General features: G+C 38.9%; 1 protein-coding gene across 11 annotated transcripts in view; it reads right to left on the bottom strand.

The window, feature by feature from the left end:
• EPB41L2 (erythrocyte membrane protein band 4.1 like 2) overlaps nt 1-20,677 on the bottom strand; it is a 276,121-nt gene that overhangs the window by 29,633 nt on the left and 225,811 nt on the right. For 2 of the 11 annotated variants that reach the window (XM_036769358.1, XM_036769357.1), the window contains exons 12-14: nt 15,673-15,839; nt 2,350-2,907; nt 127-249 (exon numbers count right to left, since the gene is read on the bottom strand). In XM_036769358.1, coding sequence (XP_036625253.1) covers nt 127-249; nt 2,350-2,907; nt 15,673-15,839 — 848 coding nt within the window. Of the gene's footprint in view, nt 1-126; nt 250-2,349; nt 2,908-3,122; nt 3,177-4,373; nt 4,542-6,999; nt 7,102-8,476; nt 8,624-10,489; nt 10,553-10,800; nt 10,834-10,947; nt 11,008-13,659; nt 14,302-15,672; nt 15,840-20,677 lie in introns of all 11 variants that reach the window. The other 9 variants (XM_036769362.1, XM_036769351.1, XM_036769353.1 and 6 more) reach the window with 9 other exon arrangements.

Below are 20,677 nucleotides of genomic sequence, written 5' to 3'. Positions count from 1 at the left end.
AAAGATACCTCAACTTCAGGGACATGTAAGTCACCAGAAAAAAAGAGAAAATAAAGTAAAGTATAAAAAAATTAAAATATTACCCCCCTCCTGTATATCCTCCAAATCTTACTGGATTTTTTTTACCTGTGGAGATTCATAAGTGATGGTTTTGGTCTCTGTTTGGACAATGGGGACTTCCTTGGTGGAGATCTCTGTTCTTTGTGAAGCATCAGAAATAGTTACCATCTCTGTTTTTACCACTGGTGGCTGAAGTAGAAAAAAGAAGAAAAAAATAAATTCTAAAGGTAATTAGGTAAAGTTGTTTAGTGGAACCGCCAAAATAGCCATAAAGAAACATCCGCACATGCATTCACACACACAAGAGAAAAAAGAATCAGCAGGGAAAGAACTTAAACAAATCATCTTTCCCAATACAGCAAGAAATGAAATAGAAATGAGAGAGAGAAGGGGAAAAAACCCAAAAAAACAAAAACAAGTGATTTGACATCTCTCATCTAATCTACTATACTGAGAACACATTCCCTCAATCGGGTAGGTGTCAAACCTATCACATTTTGATTCACCCCTCAGGCTTCAGCAAGTAATAGCAGAATGCAAGAACCTATGCAGAATGAAATCCACAATAGTTGGCTATAACTCTGTAAGGTGACCACTTTTTAGAAGTCAATATGGCAGACACCAAAGATTTCACCGCTTGTATCACAGTTTGTACAAAGGTGCATTCACGTGCAGATGGTGCGGAGGCTCAGGTGGCTTTGTGTTCACTCTTTCCTCATATTCTTCTTATCATTCCCACATACCAAGGGCACAATGAGGAAAATGTTGCTTTCTTGAGAATTAACCACCGAGTTCTTTGTTTAAAGAAAAAAAAAAGCTGTGTTTTCTCAACATCACAACAATTATATTTTAAATGGGATCAGAAGAAAGCTACTATATCCATTTTGCGTTAGGCGTAGCTAGAATTCTTCCCCAGGGTGCTTTAAGATGGCCCCATGAGCTGGCATCATTTTAGCCCATTAAGCATGTATCAGATTCAGCTCTGGATTTGCAGTGGCAATGTATCCTTGAAAATAAATTAAAACAGCAGCACTATTAATTCTTGGAAATCATGTTCCCAATGGCCTATGTTGGTTTAAATGTTAACAACTACATATTAAAAGCAAACAATAATAATAATGCCACAAAATAAAATCACAGGCTCTCAAAATGCATGTTCATGAGGTAAGAGCATAGCCCAAAAAAGTAAATAGCACACAAATCCTCATTAAAATTTCAATATACAGTCAATTGAGGATTATATGCCCTAACAAAGGGAAGGTATATTTATAAATATCTAAGAAAAAATCTAAACATCTTGTTAACCCAGCTCTGGATGCAGACATAGTCTGCACAGTCAATATTCCCCTGTAACCACAAAATAATTTGGACCACCAAAGCAGGATTACTAGAAGTCCAGGAAGTTGATGGCAATAGGGAGAGAAAAGGGAAAGACACAGGGATCCTGTGGATAATCCATAAAATATTTAATCTTTCTGCAAACAATCCAGAATTGACTGTATAATAGAATTAAGGGTAGGGGACAGTCTCTGATTTAACAGGCTCTCTAGTTGCTCTGAGGGCTGGAAGGAGGTTCTTAGACAAACCACACAATCCACAGAATCTTCAAAACAAACACCACAATGACATCCCAAAAGCAATGCTTTGAAACTGACAGGAGATACTACCAGAGTACGGCAGTAATATGAACTGCTGCCCTCCTTATTTCACCGGGATAATCTCTTCCTGGCTCCATTCCGCTGATAATGCTCTAATTATCTGGGAGATGAAAAAGATAGATCTGACACTGAGCTGAAGACTGAGAGAAGGTTTAGTTGTAAAGACCAAACCCAACAAGAGCAGGAAAACACAACCACTCATCCTTTGGACCACATGTCTCCACATTCAAACAGGATCAATTTTCTTGCAGAAGCAATAAAAAGGGACATTTAGTGTCAAGAATCAGCAGAGACTAAAGACAAGACATATTTGGAAATATTTAGAACATGCAAAGAAAAATTTAAATGTGAAATAGGAAGGAAAAAAAATAAAGGGCACGATATGGTGGCTGTAGGAAAGTTTGCCCTAGCAGATGATCCAGTTGCAGCAAAGAAGCTAGAAACCATGAATTAAGCTGGTAGAAATTTCCTGCTCATCAGTGGTTTCTCCCTTCCAGTAGAGAGAGAAGGATCTGAGTCTTGCTGAAATCCCTGAACAAGAACTGGGAGGACAGGAGGAAGAAGAAAGGCAGGTGTTTTCAACCTGGTAAACAGCTCTATAATTTAGCTCCCATTTGGCACTCCCATTTACCTCTGAACAACAAATTATTTCTGGCAAAACATCAATGTCAACATGAGACACCTCTCCGTTTACTCTGTGCTGTTCTTCCTCAGTTTCTTCTCTCATGTCTTGCTCATTTCCTTCTTTTAAACTCTTCTCTCCAGAGACCTTTTGGGAAACTACATTTTCCTGGACCACTGTTTCTACTGTGATTTGCTTTACTGAGGTGGCTTCTGGCACTGCTTCCACACACTGTACTACCTTTGATGCCCGCTCTTCCTTCTCCTCCTCCACCTCTTCTTCATTTTCCTCCTGTTCTTCCCGGATGGTACCCTCGGTCACCCGGTGGTGGGGTCGGTACTCTCCCACATCTTCTTCCTCACTTTCACTGCTGCTGCTGCTGCTGTTCTCTGAAGACAGGGAGGGGGAGTCTTTGTGTGTCAGGGGCTCCACCTTACGAGTCTCCCCAGGATCACTCCCGGGCGGTACTTTGTCACTACCGTTCACGCCTTCTGTGATTACTCTCTCTTCTTTCCCAACCTCTGCCTGCTTCTTCACCTCCACTACATTCAGAGTCTCATGTGAACTCTGTACAAAAAAAAAATGGATGAGGAAAAACAAAAAAAAAATATATGAATAAACCAAAAAAAAAGGGATGAAAACAAAAATCAACTGACGGCAGGTTCATGTCATGGAGAAAAACAAAGATGATTGTGATGGGCTGACTGAAAGGGAAGAGGGGAAAATGTGAGGGTGATCAGACATGGCAGGCAATGGAAATTAACATGGAAAAATGGGAGAACCTTAACAGCATCGTTGGCTCCAGAACAAGGCCCTTCTGCTGTGGGAGCACGTTTCTGTGGAACAAAAAGCAACCAAGGACACAAAATCAATAATGTTTTACCTCAACACCCACCAAAACAAATATGACACAACAAAGGCAGAACAGAAAGAAACAACACCTTCAGGAACCCTTTGCTCTTATCGCACAAAGCACAGTTAATACAAGCACTAGAAGCCTAAAGACCTAACTCACTGACCACCCCAGGCCCTCAAAAAACAAACAAAACAAAACAAAAAACCAGACAAAGCCCCTTTCAATCCTACAAGGACCTCCCATCGCCTGTGCTATCTTAAGTTGAAGCATCCACACTGAAATCCTACCAAAGCCCGCTGATCTGCGACAGAAACAACTTCATGGTTTCTCCATTCTAGAAACAATCCTGTTTTGTTCCTCTGAACTAGAAAAGAATCCTGACCTCGATTACTGCAATGTGAAGGAAATGCTATCTTATTTGAAGAGATGGGGTTAAATTCCACATCCGGCTAATAATTCATACAGACTTCAGTGGAGACTAGCAAGAAGGAATCCTAGAAAGCTTTGGCAGAACAATAATGTTCTAATGCAGGTTATCTACCTAAATTAAACTGAAACAACTTTTAATGTTTCAGATGTACTCCCCAACAGCTTTCAAGGTAGTAGTCTTGAAGGCTAATTATAATTAACTATAGGTGGGTCATAATCAAGATATGTAATAGGTGCTTGAAAATAAAAACTTAAATATTTCACTACTGTAATCACTGCATATGATGTATATGACACACTGCTATGGGAAACTTTTATTTGGGATTTTTTTCCCCTAAAGAGTTTTCATCCCTTTAAAAACCCAACTGCAAAGTAACTTGCTCACTCAGCAGGCTGGGGGCCACAGTTTCATTTCTCAAGGCAAGAAAATTTACATTAGGAGGAAGATATGTTGCTATGATACAGGTGAAGGGAATATTAACATCCGAAGATGCTTTCCTTTCCCGAGATGGCTCCCAAACACCTAACCGTCAAGGGGAATAGAACCATATCCTAGACCCAAATACCCACTCCTCTATCTACCTTGTTTTTATGTATCACAGTTATTAATACTATTTCTCCTAAATGGAATATATTTCACTAATAAAAGCCCATTCCCCTCCTCCCCACCTAGTGAATCTTCAAAAGTCTTATTCCTTCACATGTGGCTTTACAGAACAGGAGAGGGAGGAAAAAAAGCAAAATGCACCTCAGGCAACTGTGAGAAGGGCGAGGAAGAAAGCATTGTAGAAGGTACACTATAATTCACAACAGAGCCCTCTGCTGTCCGAATGCTCGTTGATGTGAAGGTGGCTTTCACACTAGCAGAAAAGCCCTCTTTACTACATAAAATTGATGTTATCTCCTCTTCTAGGCTCTAGACAGTTAGAAAAGGGAAAGCAAAGAATTAACAATGAAAGAGACGATACAGACAACAGTGACCTATGAAAGGAAAGGTTACACAAGACGAGAAACAAAAAGAACAGTGTAAAACAGAAAGGAAGAAGTTCTCATTCTGAAAAGGTTCTCTGGGCCTGCTTGAGGGCCCTGGATGGCTCCCTACTGCCTGTAGGATAAAGTACACTAAGTCCCAATTTGAACACTGCTGCCTCAGGCTAGATTCGTCTCTTACCCCCAAATATTCCAAGTTCACTCTCTCAGCAGATATTCAGTAAATGTTTTGAGTAAATTAATATTGGAAAGAACCGCTGAGAGCCCAAATGGAAAACACACCCCCCTCGCCTCACCTCCCACCACTCCCCAGAAGAATCAGAAAATATGGCCCAATATGCAAGGGAAATTGTTGTTTAAAAAAAAGTGCCTCTGAAAAAGAAATGACACATGGATTAATCACACTTCAAATTCTTGGGCTTGAGTGCCCAAGCTCTTTAAGTTGCTTGCCCCAGACCACAAAGGCACTTAAGTATCATAGGTATGATGAGAACTCAAGTCTTTAGACTCCAAGGACAATGATCCTTCCACTGTATCATACAGCAGACACTACTAAATCAGTTTTGCAGATAGATGATGAAAACCCAGCAAGGGAGGAAGAAGAAAATGAGAAGCCCCTTTGAGAAATAATACAATCTAACATTTGCCTAGCACTGTATAATTTGTATTATGTTTTCCTTGCAATAAGTCTCTGAGGTGGATATTGCATTTTTAGAGATGGGCAAAGTGAGGTTCTAAAACGTTTAGAATATTTTACCAGAGATGGTGTCAGAGCCAAAACCAGATCTCAATCTCTAAATTACATCTCTAATGCTCTTTCACCTGCATTGCACTAAAGAGTGTTGAGCAAAGTTTTAAGTGTATAAGAATGGATAGGTTTCAGACTAAAAACCATACGACAATGGTGAAAAAATTCTGTTTAATTTCTGAGAGTCAAAGGTTTAATTTCTGTTGTTAGAGAGAGTAAGGATGAAGGTTTTAAATGTCACCATCCTAATTCCATATTTTGTATGGTCAAAGAGAAAGCGATATAACTTTTAAATAGAATACTGGAAAATTAACTAACCCCCTGCCCAATATAGAAAAAAAATTCTGTCCTCTTTTTTTCATTTCACTTGATTATAATGTCATCATTAAAGATGCCACGGCTAAAGTCTTTAAAGAGGATCTCATTAAAATTGGGCTAACCCTCTTTGTATATAAAGATTAAGCTGGGCTAAGAGAATTGAGAACTGGTAACTTAGACACCTATTATTAGTAGAATCCCTAATTTTATGGATGAGTAAACTGAGGTAACCCTCTCCCTTCCCCCCTCCAACCCTCAGTGAAGTAACTTGCTCAAAGTTGCCAACTTGCCATTAGCCAGCCTACCTGTGTTCTGAGTTCTTTCTGACAGAGTTATGCTAATGCCTGCCCTGAATTATGAGTGCATTCTGTGGTAGAGGAACAGCTAACTAGCTTATTGAGGGATATAGAACCCATGAGAATTCAATCTGGGACCCTGTGCTCGTTAGCAGAGTGTTCTAACCAAGTGAGCTAATCAGCCCTGGAGAAAATGCCTTTCTCCAAAATATTCCCTTTTTCCAAACCTAAGCTATTCCTTAGCAAAAGGGTAAGTGAGTAATTTCAAGTATCCCCTCAAATAAACTAAATGCCCTAAGAGCAAGACCATGTTGTTTCTTACGCATCCTCCCCCTGGGTACTCTGTACATGGCAGATACAAAAACAAGCTGTGGACTGACAGTGACTGCTCTCAAACAAGGTAAACATTTGCTGTGCTATACAGAAGACACACAAAGAGCACTGGAGAAATAAGAAAAAGAAAGTGAGAGAATTCTAACTTGCCAACTAGCACTGGTCCTTTCAAAAAGTAGAGGTGCCATCACTGGGCTGCACAGGTGTTTGATGGACTGCCGTAGTATTTCTCTAGCTTCATGAAAATTTAGCCCCAGTGTAGTTCTAACTTTAAACACAGTCACATCTCTTAAACACCCACAATTGCCACTTTCAACACAATGCTTGGAAATGCTATACAAACACCAGGCATTTTCGTTAGAAGTCATGCTTTTTTCCAAGAGCCAGTCACTTCACCCAATTCCAGGGACTGCTTTGGATACCGTGTTGGAGGATAGTCACACATTCGAATGCATAAATCATGATTAAAAAAAATTCCGAGGAGCACTATTACTTAAATGACATGTTTTGATCCAGCAGCTATCAAAACACAACTTTCTAAATGCAAAAATTTAAAAAAAAAAACCCATTCCAAGGTGGTTTCCACCCTCCCCTCCAAAAAAGTTCACAGAAGCAGAAAAGGGCCTCCAAAGCTCAGAAAAAGAAAAAGGGAAAAAGCAAGGGTAGATACAAGGATGCAAGGTGAACACCTTGTCTGTCTCCTGAGCTTTTTCTTCAACAATCGGGGCTGCTGGGATCTGCTGCTTCTCCTTCACGGGCAAAATATCCATTTTGAAAAGATGATCTTTTCTCTATTATTTTAAACATTGAACACAATTAACACATAACACAGATACAAAATACCCACAACAACATAGACATGAAACAATCTTGTAGGTCAGTGGAACAAACATTTCAGGGAAGTGACACAGTGGCCTTCTGAGGAGTCTTCTACCTTCTTAATCTAACACACAAGCATACCATCACATCATACTTAAAACGTATCCATTACAAGAGATATCCATCCTGTTGTAAAACAATGAACTCATTTTATCAACAACTTCAGCATACCTGAAAGGAAGAATGTGATAGTCATGGATAACAATCCTAAGCAGCCACCTATATGCCTTAAAACTTAATTACACCTCAAAACATTTCAGATATAAAAATGCAGTATTACTGTTCAACTGTTTTTATTAATTGACCTCTAAACTAAAAGAATTTTTCCTTTTAACCTCTCATAAAGCTTCTGATTTCATAGTTCACATACTTTTTGTTTTTAAGATACGGAAATAGCAAAAATGACATTTTAATAGCTGGACCGTAACTGGTTGTGATTTTATAAACTGCAATCTGAATCATGACATATTACAATTAGTTCACTAGAGAATGTGAGTTTGGGGGAGAGGAGACTACAGTTACACTTTTTTAAAACATAAAAAAACCTAGAACAAGTAGCATAATAAACACATTGCCTCCCCAAGTATAATACCTATGCCCACGAAGGTAATTGGTGAGTGACACAGTGGTTGTCGGGGCCAGGAGCTAGAACAGATGGAGGCCCATTTTTTTTTTCATTCCAAAAACATGTATTAAGTACCTACATTGTGCACTAGTATTGTGCTGGGCACATAACGAAAAAAATTAAATGGTCTCTGTACTCAATGGGCTTATATTAAAACAAAAGAGAAACAAAATGAAGAGGGTATTCTTAAAAAAAATTCTTATTTTAGTAATGAGGACAAAAGGAGGGGCAAGGTATATTATAATAATCTTGGTAGAAGATGTTTTGGAACCACCTCACTTCAAAATACAGATAGGTACAGAGTTGTATGCATTTCATTATTTCTGTTAGCTTAAGAGATATTCACGGGAATATCATAAAAATTATAAATGTCTTACTATCTTTAACTATTAAACAAACTTCTTTTACTGTAACCAAGCTCAATTCAACTTTAAAAAATTGGCCTATCTCTTCTCACATTCATATCTAAGAATGGGGTCAATGACTATAATAAATTGTTAATATATATTTAGTATTTTAAGAAACTGTTAGAACAACTTAAAAAACTGAAAGGGAAACATTTCATACCTTCCTGATGGAGATTTCAACATAGCAGGCCAGAAGCTTTAATTTTACTGAACGGCCCAAACAAAACACATGCTCACAAATATCTAGTGACATACCCCTTGTGTCTGTTGGGACAAAGGTGTGATACGTCGCTTTTCCCACTCATTGGGGCGTGGTTCAGGTGTGGATTCCATAAAATGGCGCTTGAGTTCACTAATGCTAGCCTGATGTTTCAGTATGTCGTCCTGGGTCTTATCCAGGTCCTAGCAATGTGCAACGTAAAAAAAAAAGAAAAAAGAAAAAAATCCAAAGGGACAAAAACAAAAGAAAAAGCCCAGTAGGAAAAATAAAAACAAAAACACAACAAAGCAAATTGATATAATTGAAAAAATAAAAACAAGAAAAATGCCAAGTCTCAAAAGCCATCTTGCTGTTCATAAATTACCATTTGTCAAAATTTGAAAAAGAGGCAGCTAATTTCCTTGTCCCCATTCATATTTAAGATGGTTCTAATTTTCCTTCTCCACCCCACCCCATCTTTGCATTCTAAGAAACTATAGCATAAGTAATCCAGAGATCACTAAAGAGAATGAGTATCTCAAAAAAACTAACTGAACTGGAATGAATCATGATTTCCCTTTCTTCCTTCCTCTCTTCAATCATAATAGTTTGCTTTTGGCTAATTTCTAAAATTAATTTGAATTTCCCAATCATAGTGGGAGGTTAGGTAATGAAGTATACTTGACTTGAGGAATAGTGCCAAGTTTAAAAAAAAGACAATAAAAAATAACCAAGAATTGACTGCATTTATGTAGTCTGGAAATTCCAAAGACTGCTTCCGATAAGTTCAGGAATAAAAACTATGAAGGTAGCTGCTGCCAGGGGTCATTATTTTATCCTTTTGCGTAGGGATCTGCCTAAATGCAAACATACCCTGGTTATAAAGTATACAAGCAGCATTCTGTCATAATCACACGTTACCAAGTGTGACTTACACACAGGCAAGGGAGAAACAAAAACTGAGTACTCCAGTTTGACAGCTGCTCATTCCGAGAACAGCAAATCCTACTTATGGGAGTAAATAGTACCTATTAAGCAAAATGCTTTTAGTTTAAAGTGTGGTTCTTAAATTTTAAAATTCAAGGAGAAAATTGTATTCTTTCATGTCTTTAAGTCCCTCTCCCTAATACAGAGGGGCAAACCATCATGCATCTCCCAAAATTAGCTGTTCCACATTCATGCACAAGCACAGTAGCTGTTTTAGGGACTCATATCACTATTTTTTAAAAATAGAAAACTAAAAACAAAAACAAAAACTAACACCTTTGCATGACATGGAAAAATTACTGTGGCTTGAGATCAGGCACATTTCTTGGATTTCTTTAAAGCAATGTTATTCATTACACTTAGCAGGATTTTAGTAAGTTATGCAAAAATACATTTCTAGCAATTATCAAAGCTGCCAAAAAGCAACCAAAGGGATTAGTCAGATTACTTTGATTCGCAAACCTCTTGTGTACATATCACATACTCTGTCTTAAATATGAAGGGAAAAAATTTAAGTTCTGCTGTGACACAGGGAATTCAACAGGGGCCCCTGCACGATGAATAAGTTCTTTGTTTTTTAATCCATAGAATCTCATCAAGTTATCATGCCTTCAAAGAGAATGGCTGAATAAATATTTATGTTCCCAATTCCAATTTCTACACAAAAAGTATGGACAAAGATCAACAGGTTAAATGGTAAAGTGATGAATTTTCAAATGTCTTAGAGTATATTGATGGGAACAGAAGGTGAAGAGAAGATACTTTAAAATCTATATCCAGAGATCTGTAGAGGGTTAAGTAGGTTTATTTACAAACCCACATCCTATTTTAAAAGGCTTGTTGATCAAAATTTCATTCATTGATATTTTTTCCCAGTTGCCACTTCAAGAACTTCCAAAAGATATATTCTTAGAAGCTACTATAAGAGAACAAGTTTGACATCATGCACTCCCAAAGTTTCACGTCCCCATGCATTTCATGCACTGTGCTCATAAAAGATTGCCAGCCAGCCTGCAGTGACCTCCCATCCTTAGCAGCCTGGCAGCCATGAAAACAGAATGGGTTTCTTAGATTATACAAACCTCCAACATTAAATTGCTATGTCTGACATAAATATTTTCCCCTTCTACTCTCAAGGAATTCTTCTGTGAAATTAAATCACACACAGAGGGGGGAAAAAGGCAAATATAAACATAAATGTATCAACAAGCACCAGAAATGAGCCAGAGTTTGATAATCTGAGACTTTAAAAATGAGAGCAAAAACCAAAGCCACCACTCAAACCAAACTCACAAATAAACTCTGCAAGCGTCTCCCAAACAATTATAATGGCAAGCAGCAACTATTGGATGTTTAATTTTAGGAAGGGGGAAAAACAAAAAGCATCCACCACCTCCAACAGTGTTTCCTCTTCTTCAGTCCCCGCCTAAAAGGGCACATAGCAAATGACCAGGAAAAAAATGAAGTATTAGTGTGACTTCCAAATCAATACAACTGAGTTCTGTTTGAGGTTAAAATACCCAGTTCTCACTTTACCAACCTGGATCGTTTCAGTCTCAGAAGCAGCTGTAAACGTTAAGCCACTCTGGTCTTCCTTCACCTATGGTGGTTGTACAAATGGTTGAAGTAATCTTTTGCAAGGGTGAAATGGTCAAGATGGAAGCTCCATTGTCTTGCTCTCTCCCTTTTAGCCCCCAAATTGTGTTTGGCTCTTTTCAGTGGCTTTCCCATACGTAAGAGAAACTAGACAGAGTGCAAACTAGCATAGTTCATTGGAAACTAGCACTAGAAATTTTAATGCATGACGAATAACTGAGGCCCAAATTAGTTAGGTGACTTGTCCAAGGTCACACAGGTACTAAAGTGGCAGAGCCTGGATTCAAACTCAGGTATTCTGACTCCAAATCCAACACTCTTTCCACTGCACCATAATCCTCCCTCAATCAGTTCTAATTTCCAAAGTCCATGATAGTTAGCTAGTTAAAGAGGGAATACGTAACTTGCAATTAAACTGAGATTGAGCCTTTTTCCTAGGGAAAAAGAATGCTTTGTACTTTTTTTATCTTTTCAAAAAGCTTCCAATCCTAAATAAAGTGTTAGGTTATGGTTACTTTCATAAAGGACAAATAACATCATAAAAGAAAAATTGTTCATTTTGGAGGAGATAATCTTAAACCTCAATAATGTCACACATTAGGAAAAATCTGAAAAATTCACTAGCTTCCCAAGAGAGTGCATTTGGAAATCTTGAAATCCATGCAAACAAATGAAGAAAAAAAACTGAAAAGAGGAATAGAAGTGAAGTTCACTAGCTTTGTCATTAATGGAACAATATATTTTCTCACTCCATTCTCTAAGGATACAAACATTTGCTTCATTATTGTAAAATTCAACATTTATTAAAGGCTTACTGTGTGCAGAGCACATAGTAAAGTCTAAGAGGCCCGAGTTTTAAAAAGTTAAAACTACATAGGATGCAATTGCTACACTATGAATTATAATGCACCAAAGTATCTCAGAACATTAAAAACTCAATTTAGCTGGCCAATGTTAAATATAAAGACCATCCTGAATTCAGACAGCACCATCTTCTGAGTTCAAGAAGATCTGCAAAGTTTGTCATATGGTCACAATACTCCCATAAGCTGAGTAGAAGGTACTGTCTTTTTATATGTGTAAAAACTGGTGGCTCAACAACCCCCTCCCCCCCCAAAAAAAATCAGGTTGTCTCCACCTAGTTGTAAACACTTAACCACTAACACTTCTGTGTTATTCACTGAGCTTTCAACAGCACCATTTTCTTCACAGTACACAGGACTGATTTCCAAATTATAGTATTCTGTACACATTTGCATTTTAAGTCTATAATAAATGTTTCCAGTTTTTCATAGCCATTAAACACTATTTGCTTATAGTAAACAATGGGATGAAGGCACTAAATTAACCAATAACACTTATCAAAAGCAAGCACTATGCTGTATTTCTGACTCTATGGAATGGTGGTTGGCTAATTTAGAGACAATTTTAAAAAATTATCTGTTGACCAGCAATAAAAATTGGCAGATTCCCAGTCCGAAGAAAGGATACCAAGATGTTCCACGCTATCTAAAACTACAATAAAGTTATAAAAAAAATTCCTATCCTCCTAAGGAAATAACAACAACATAACATTTTCCCCTCTTGGACTATCCAGCACTGAAATTTTAAGCTTCATGGATGATTTATGTTAAAAACTTATATGAAACCCGCCACAGTCCAATAATACAAGGACTAGGACGTTTCAAGATTATGGCTACAATTACATCTTGCAGATTTAAGAGCAATCAATACTGTACTATAAATTTCATCATTTTTAAAGGGTTAGAGAGGGACAGGAGGGAAGGGGGAGGAGCAGTGGAGTCAATACTATAGTTACAATTACTCTGAAGGCCAGAAAGGCTAACAGTACCCAACAATAGTAGAAAGGAACACATCCAGGTGTATTTAGTACCTGGCGGATTTCTTGAGCACAAGAGTTCTGAATTAAATGCCCAGCAGGTGTTCACACCAAATCTAGCACCAATGTGGTGAACTCCAGAGAGCTGTTTAGGGTAGGGAAGCCTTAAGCAAATCAGAATAGATCAGAACTGGAGGAGGTCAAAGCTTCCGTGACAATCAGCAGTGAGATCAAGCTCATGAGTGGCCGCATAAATAAGAGAGGGAGACCGAGTCTCAAAAAAGCAAGGAAGGAAGAGGTTGTGGGGGAAGGGAGAATGAAGCTAAGAAATTCTACTAAACAAATACCCAACTATACAGCAGCTCCTTCATATAAATCAGGTTTCCTTTTTAAAGACCTAGCATTCATTGGTGGTATCTATTTAAGAGGAGAAAGGAATAATACTTCAGCAGCAATATAGATTGTTTAACAATGGCAGGGTTTTTTGTCGTTTTCTGTTGTTTTTTTTTTAAATTACCAGGATTAGCTGTGGGTGTACTCCCAAATTTACTAGCAAATCACGTATATTTAACTCTGCATAGCTTAGGCAGCTATGGCTATAGGCTAGCAATCAACATATTTCTTACATTTACTCCTCATGCATGAATATATTTACTTGTGAACATGAATGAACCTCTACTTTTTTGAAGGTTAGTTATGAGAGTTTATAAGCAAGTTTACATTCAATGTCAGAAAGCATAACAAGATTCAGTGGGTTTTCATCGAGCTGATGAATTTCAGTCTAGGTAGAAGCAATTAAACAACAGGGCTACACACCTCCTCTTCCTCTGCTTTGTCATGCAGGTCATTGTCATAAGAGGTGTTTAATGAAGTTGTCTTAGGCTCCAGGTAGCAGAGAGATAGAGCGAGAGGAAGGGAAAAGGTGAGTGAGAAAGGAACGGACTGGAAAGCAGAAAGCAGCAGCCCAAAGATGAGGAGAAAAGAAGGAATAAATGAAGGCGATGTGATAGGAACATAATGCTGTAGGTCAGCAGGGAGGAAGGAGACGCAAACCTTGGGGAGGCTGGGGAAAGTGAGGTACCCATCTTCATCAAGCAGTGAAGGGAAGTTAGTGGGAAAGCATTTGCAGAAATTGAATGGAAAGTAACCAAACTCAGTATCTTGGTAGTCAGCACCTTTAAGAGCTTTCCCATGGACTGGAGAAGGACAGCAATGCTTAGCTGGGGATAGGGGAAGATCCAAGATAGAATCCAGGGGGGATACGTCAGTATCGCCATGCCCCGAGGTTTCACTTAGAGAATTGAATTCCAAGCTCTCTAGTGTGATTTGATCCACCTCCCCAAAGAGGTCTTCCTCTGAAATGTCGGAAAGCACTTCCATTTCAGGGATTGGCAATAGGTTTGCAGATCGAGATGAAACACAGTGGACGGGTGGTGATGGTGGGTATATGAAAATGGACTATATATGGTTAAATAAAATATACATTTTAGGAAAAAAGAAATGCATGGGGGGTGAGGGTGAGGGAGGAGAGAAAAAAGAAATGGATAGTTAGTGAAAACTTTTACCTAGCAGAATGGAGAGTATTCCCAATAGTTAAGTTAAATCAATGACCCACTTTTTGTTGTTTTTTAAAAGACTAACTACACTATTTTTACTATATAAAAATATTATATGACTAATAATTTAAATATTATTTCAGAAATGCCAACAAGTTTTTGTGACTACCAATTAGTCACTGAGTCTTATTGCAATTACTTTCAATAGACAGGTACCAAATGGAGATTCAAAGCATTAGCAGAAAAGTCAGAGTTCAGCATAGCACAGGAAGGACAAGCAAGTGGGACTGTCAAAACTGAAAAGGTCTTAAAATCCCCACCAAAAAAAAACCCAAGTAGAATTCTGTTCAAATTGATCCATCCCTACCAAAAAAAATTGAGACTGACCATTTCAGAGACCTGATGATGAACCTCCCTGATAGACTGCTTTGGATAACTCTAATAAAACTTCCCAATAGACCAAAGTGGCACCTCTGTTTGACAGAGTTTATGATATTTAAAAACCAAATGATTTACAAACCATGATCATCACAAATTCTTTGAAACTACAGTGTGAAAAATTCATTTTTTCACTAGGAAAGCACAGTTAAGCAATCTATTCGGACATTTTAGTTTCAGTAAATAACTACTTTTAGGTCTCTTCAGTCCATCCAACTCCCATCCTTAAAACACAGGTTCAGATCTGGAAATTATATCTTAAGGTTTTCAGTTTGGAGACTACAACTAGTAAATATAAAGCACTAAGTGAAAATTTCCTTCTGTCAAGATTAAAGCAACTAATTAATAAACTTTGTATTGATGTTTCTAGGAGACCAATCAAAAGCATATATACAAAATGATAGATAAGGCAAAGCCCAGCAATATACCACGTTTGCAGCCTTTAATTCATGAGGGAAAAATGAAAAAAGACACATGATCATTAGCCTTGTGAAATCCTGAAATCTACCCAACAAACATTCAATGCAGATGGAAAACCCATCACAGTGTTTGTCACTGAAGGACTCAAATTACGTAGTAAATACATGAAAATAAATCAAGTAATCTAGTTACTAGCTTGCAGGAATGTACAAAACATATTGCTACCCGAACAGAGGCTACAGTCAAAATGAACCCAAAAGTCTATATCTTTTGGCATACTTGGTAATGAAATCTCTGTCAAAGAAAATGATGTAGCAACCTCAAAATGCTTTGATTTCTGATATATCAAATATTACAGATCTGTCTCCGGCATAGGAAAGTATTTTAAAAGCTATATTATTTTAGTTGATCATACCTTTCCTTCAGTAGTAAACTGTAACTGTGGAGTTTTGGTTGGGCTTCTGACCTCCCTTTTGCCATCTCCATCTTGAAACATGCCTTGGCCAGCAACTCCAGGGCCATAAACAGAAACATCACCAGCAGGGACAGAGAAATCCTTTTGATCCATGACACCAATAGGTGCTAGGCAAGAAGAACATGGAGTTATATTTGATATCATGTATGTTACAAAATGCCGTAGGCTGGGCTTTAGAAAGTTGTAAACACCCGTCTGCATGTATGCCCAACTGAAAGGAAGGGAACACACACACACACACACACACACACACACACACACACACACAAGCATGCAATACTCTCTTCATTTCTGCCTCTTGGTTTCCCTGAAGTCCAGACAAAAATCCCACCTTCTACAGGATGCTTTTTCAACCCTTCTTAATTCTAATGTATTCCCCCGTAAATTATTTCCTATTTATCCTATATAGGTGGTATGTTTGCATACTTGCGTTTGAGTATTGTCTCTTCTATTACATTGAGAGCTCCTTGAGGCCAGGTATAAGGGGTTGGCGCCGACCCCGGGGCTGTTGGGACCCTAGCACTTGGTCTGTTTCCTGGGTAAACCAGACAGGCTTAGTAGGAGTGGAACAGCAGGCACCCAGAGGGAGGGCCTCCGCCTTTGGTAAGCCCCTGTAGTCATCCTACACATAGAGCCTGTCCACGAGGTTCTCACAAGCCCAGAAGGAGGGACCCAGCTGGCCATTACCTAATGCTCTTGAACTGCTGCCTAACGCAGTGCTTTGTTACTTTACTTACTGGAACATCTTGGATACTTTACAGTGACATCCTGCCTTGTGTCACGTAGCTCATGTAGGCTCTGATATCACCTTGCAACATGCCCAAGCATTCCCATACCCTCGTAGGTACCGTAGTACAACATTTCCCCTCGTTCCCATACCCCTCAGATACTGCTTTGCAACAGTCCTGATCTTTCCCATGCCCTTGGAGATACCATGGTGCACCATACATTGCAACAATCCAGATCCTTCCCATGCCCATACTGATACCCAGACTGAAACAAAGTACAGCCATATACCCGTACTGCAACATTGCTATCCTGTCCCACTGCAACATTTCTGTTCCTTTCCATGCTGTCATCCTCATACCCATTGGCCACTTGCTTATGCTCATGTAGTGCAAAACCTATAAAAATGGGTGATTTCTCCCAATAAATCGGAGTTCCTTCCATCTTGACTCCCGCCTCATCATTGCATGCCGAGACAGGTCCTTGGTGGACAAGGACCCCCAGACGAGAGGACACCCCAACAGCCAGGGACTGTCTTTTGCCTCTCTTTGTATCCTCAGCACTTAGCCCAGCGCCCAGCTCACTGAAGGCTCCTGATTCATACAGACATCACACTAGATCAAGCCTTCATTCTCTAGCTTAAGTTACTGCATTATCTCCTGACCAGGTAGGTCTTTCCCTTCTCTAACCCACTGTCCACAAAGCTCATAAGGTGATATTTCAAAAGCACAGGTAGAAACATGTCACTCCCTTGCTCAGAAAGGTCCCCAACCTGTTAGCTACCTGGAGGATGAAATACAAACTCCCAAGCTGGGCATCTAAAGCCCTTCATGACATGGCTCCCACTGATCATTGTTCTTCACACATTCTACATTCCAGCCAAACTTGCCTGCTCACTGTTTCCCCCATACACAACTTTCCAGCTTCTACCTTCATGTCATGGCACAATCTGTTCCTATGCCTTGAATGCTCTCCTTTCTCACAAAATTCCTAGCTTAGGTTTGGGTCAAGGGTCACCTCCTACAGGAGGAGTAATTTGTATAGATTCTACCATGTTCATGTCACCCCTGCCCTCCAGCCTCAATAAAAGGCAAACTTCTAGAAGTTGGGGATTATTTCACTTACATCACTGTATGTGTCTGACACATATTTAAATGTTTAATAAATTCTTACAGAATCAATCACTCAACCTCTACCCCACACAGTCCTGAGCAGCCAAAATACATGGATTTTACTCTAGATAAAGCATTAAAACATGTATTGAGCTTAAAATATGCTATACTTAATATCACTAGTCACTCAAATAGATCTTGGAGGCCTAATTTGTTTTATTATAGCACTAGTCAACAGGAGGAGCTCTAAGCCTAACTGAGTATGTAAGACAAGGGAAAAAGATGAGAACATCACTTGTAGATAATGCTTTAAGCATAACTGGGGCAGAGACTCTGGAACTCACCTGACAAACCAAAACTATTAAAACCAAGGCCGGTCTATGGTAACTTAATTATTCAAACACTTTGTTTTTGTGGGTCACATCCTTAAGGATTTGCCCTTCCCACGGCAAAAGATGATTCAGAAAACTAGCAATAACCCCCAGAACAAGACATTCCTCATGTAAAGCTTGAAAAATTCACTATCAAAACTCAATAAATTCTTACTGAATTGACTATGATTAATTGAATTGCTGCAATTTCTATGTGGATATTTTAATTTTTTTTTCTCTGTTATCTTTCCGCAATAGGATCAACAGGCCAATAGGAGAGATTTTTAGAATCTGTGATGGAAGGGACCACAGAAGTCATATAATCCAACAAATATCTTAATAAGAATCCTCTCTAGGACTTAACTTGATTTGCTTCCCCCTCTAGCAGGGCAGCTAGGTGGTGCAGTGGATAGAATTCTGGGCCTGGAGTGAGGAAGACTCATCTTCCCGAAATCAAATTTAGCCTCAGACACTAGCTGTGTCACCTAGGCAAGTCACATAATCCTGTCTGCCTCTGTTTCCTCATCTGTAAAATGAAATGAAGAAAGAAATGGCAAACTGCTCCAGCATCTCCACCAAGAAAACCCCAAATGGAATCACAAAGAATTGTACATGACTGAAATGACTGAACAACACAGTGGGCGCTGGGGGCCAGGAGAGGAAGGACTCCTATTGTTACCTCCAGAGGGAGTCTCTGGGGCACCTTTAAATGTTAGGAAATTTCCTTTCAGATCAAATCTAAATCTGCCTCTCTGCAGCTTCAATCCATTACTTCCAAAAGAGATTATCCTTCAAGCTCATAACATCTATACAGACACTGAGCTATCAAAGAAAACTTGACTCATGCTGGAAAGGCATGTTAAAATAGGTCATGGATTTCATGCATTTACTGTCTTCCTTTCCTTTACTGGTACTGTGCTGGATGACTTTTTCTGTTGATGTTTCTTATTTTCCTTCCAACTGGTTACATATTTTTTTTTTCTCTCACTCACTCTGCCCTTTGGAACCAAGCAGAATAAGTCTACCAGATAATAGCCCTTCAAATACTTGAAAACAGCTATCATATTTCCCCTAAGTCACCTCTTCTGCAGGATAAATATCTCTAGGCCCTTAACTGATCCTTAGATGGCATGAACCCCAGGCTGTTTGCTGGCACATGGACACTTGCTATTTTATCAGTGCCCTATCCTGTTCCTACTAAATCTTCTTTTCTCATAAGATCACAGATTTAGAACTTAAACGGACCTTAGAGGCCATCTATGTCTAACCCAGGGGTGGGGAACCTGTGGCCTTGAGGCCTTGGTCCCTAGATGTAGCCTTCTGACTGAGTCCAAGTTTTACAGAACAAATCCTTTTGTTAAGGGCATTTATTCTATGTGGTTTGGATTCAGTCAAAGGGCCGCACTTGAGGACCTACAGGGCTACATGGGGTAGCCACAGGTTCCCCACCACTGGTCTAACCCCTTATTCTACAGATAAGAAAACTGAGGCTTAAAAAGTTAACTCATTTGTCCAGTATTATATAGTTCATTGTGATAGGCAGAACTAAACACTCCAATTGATCCTTAAATGATAATCACAAGGATGGGGATAGGCCCTATCCGATAGGGAGACTCTACCCATGATTTCAATGGTTCAGGGAACTCCCAGATGAGGAAACTGTCTTTTTCCTACAATTTAAGCAAATTGGGGTCCTAGGCTGCATGTTTTCTGGGCCCCCAGCCTTACTACAATTAAGCTGCTAGATCACAAAGTAGGTAGGGAGAGAGAGAGAAAGAGGAGAGGGAGAAGAAGAGAGGGAGAGGAAAAAGGAGAGAAAGAAGGAGAGGGAGAGAGAGAGATGCAGATGCTGATCAGAGAACTACAAGTCATCCATATCCACATCCCATCCCCCTATACTCAAATCATCACTATGGCAAAGATGGGGATAAAGAGGTAGGAAATGAGTTATCCATTTCTAACTCTCAACTTAGGCTCATATCTTCAGTTTCATTTTTCCTTCGAGGGCGCCTTGAGTACTCAATTTTAATTTGATCCTAACCTATATAAAATGAATTGGGGAATGGGCAATGCAATATGTTATGAATGTTATTTATCTTTCTAAAAGGAAATATCTTAAATCTTCTCTGTGTCCTCATTTTAAAAAGTAAAGTTTATATTTTTAATTCCCTTTTCCTTCTTCATTTATAAGATTCTGGGTTCTCATTTGCTACATTCTAACAAGTTGTTCATTTGGTTTACAGGAGTGTTTGGAAACCCCCAGGGTGTATGCCAAATTTTATTCGCCCTCATCTCATTTAGGATCAAATTCTTACACCTTCCTCTTCCTGGCCCAAATGAATCTATAAGCCAAATTAGTATAGGTGAAGTCTGCACAATATTTTACAACTTTATTACAGATATTTCTCATCATTTAGTGCATGACATTAAATGGTAGACTACACCAAAATATATCAACATCCTTCTATATGCCTTCATCATTTTCCTCGAGTATGTAGGAACAGTAGAACTTTGGTTAAAAATGCTCTAGGAATAAAGTTCATTTTAAGTCAAATTGGTCTAGTTGCAAATGAGTCTAATAAAGACCCATCTAGTAAAGACTCTGGTTTTCCCTCTGCTGGGCTGGTAGTAGTAGTGGTACAAAGAGAGGGATGCTGCCATTTCAGAATTTAGGGCAAGATGAGAGACTCCTCTTCCCTAGTCATCTAGGAGCTAAGGTATTGCTCCAGGCTAGGC

This window comes from Trichosurus vulpecula, chromosome 7 (assembly GCF_011100635.1).
Source record: "Trichosurus vulpecula isolate mTriVul1 chromosome 7, mTriVul1.pri, whole genome shotgun sequence".
In the NCBI taxonomy this organism is placed as follows: domain Eukaryota; kingdom Metazoa; phylum Chordata; class Mammalia; order Diprotodontia; family Phalangeridae; genus Trichosurus; species Trichosurus vulpecula.
This window is presented reverse-complemented; position numbering and strand designations above follow the sequence as displayed.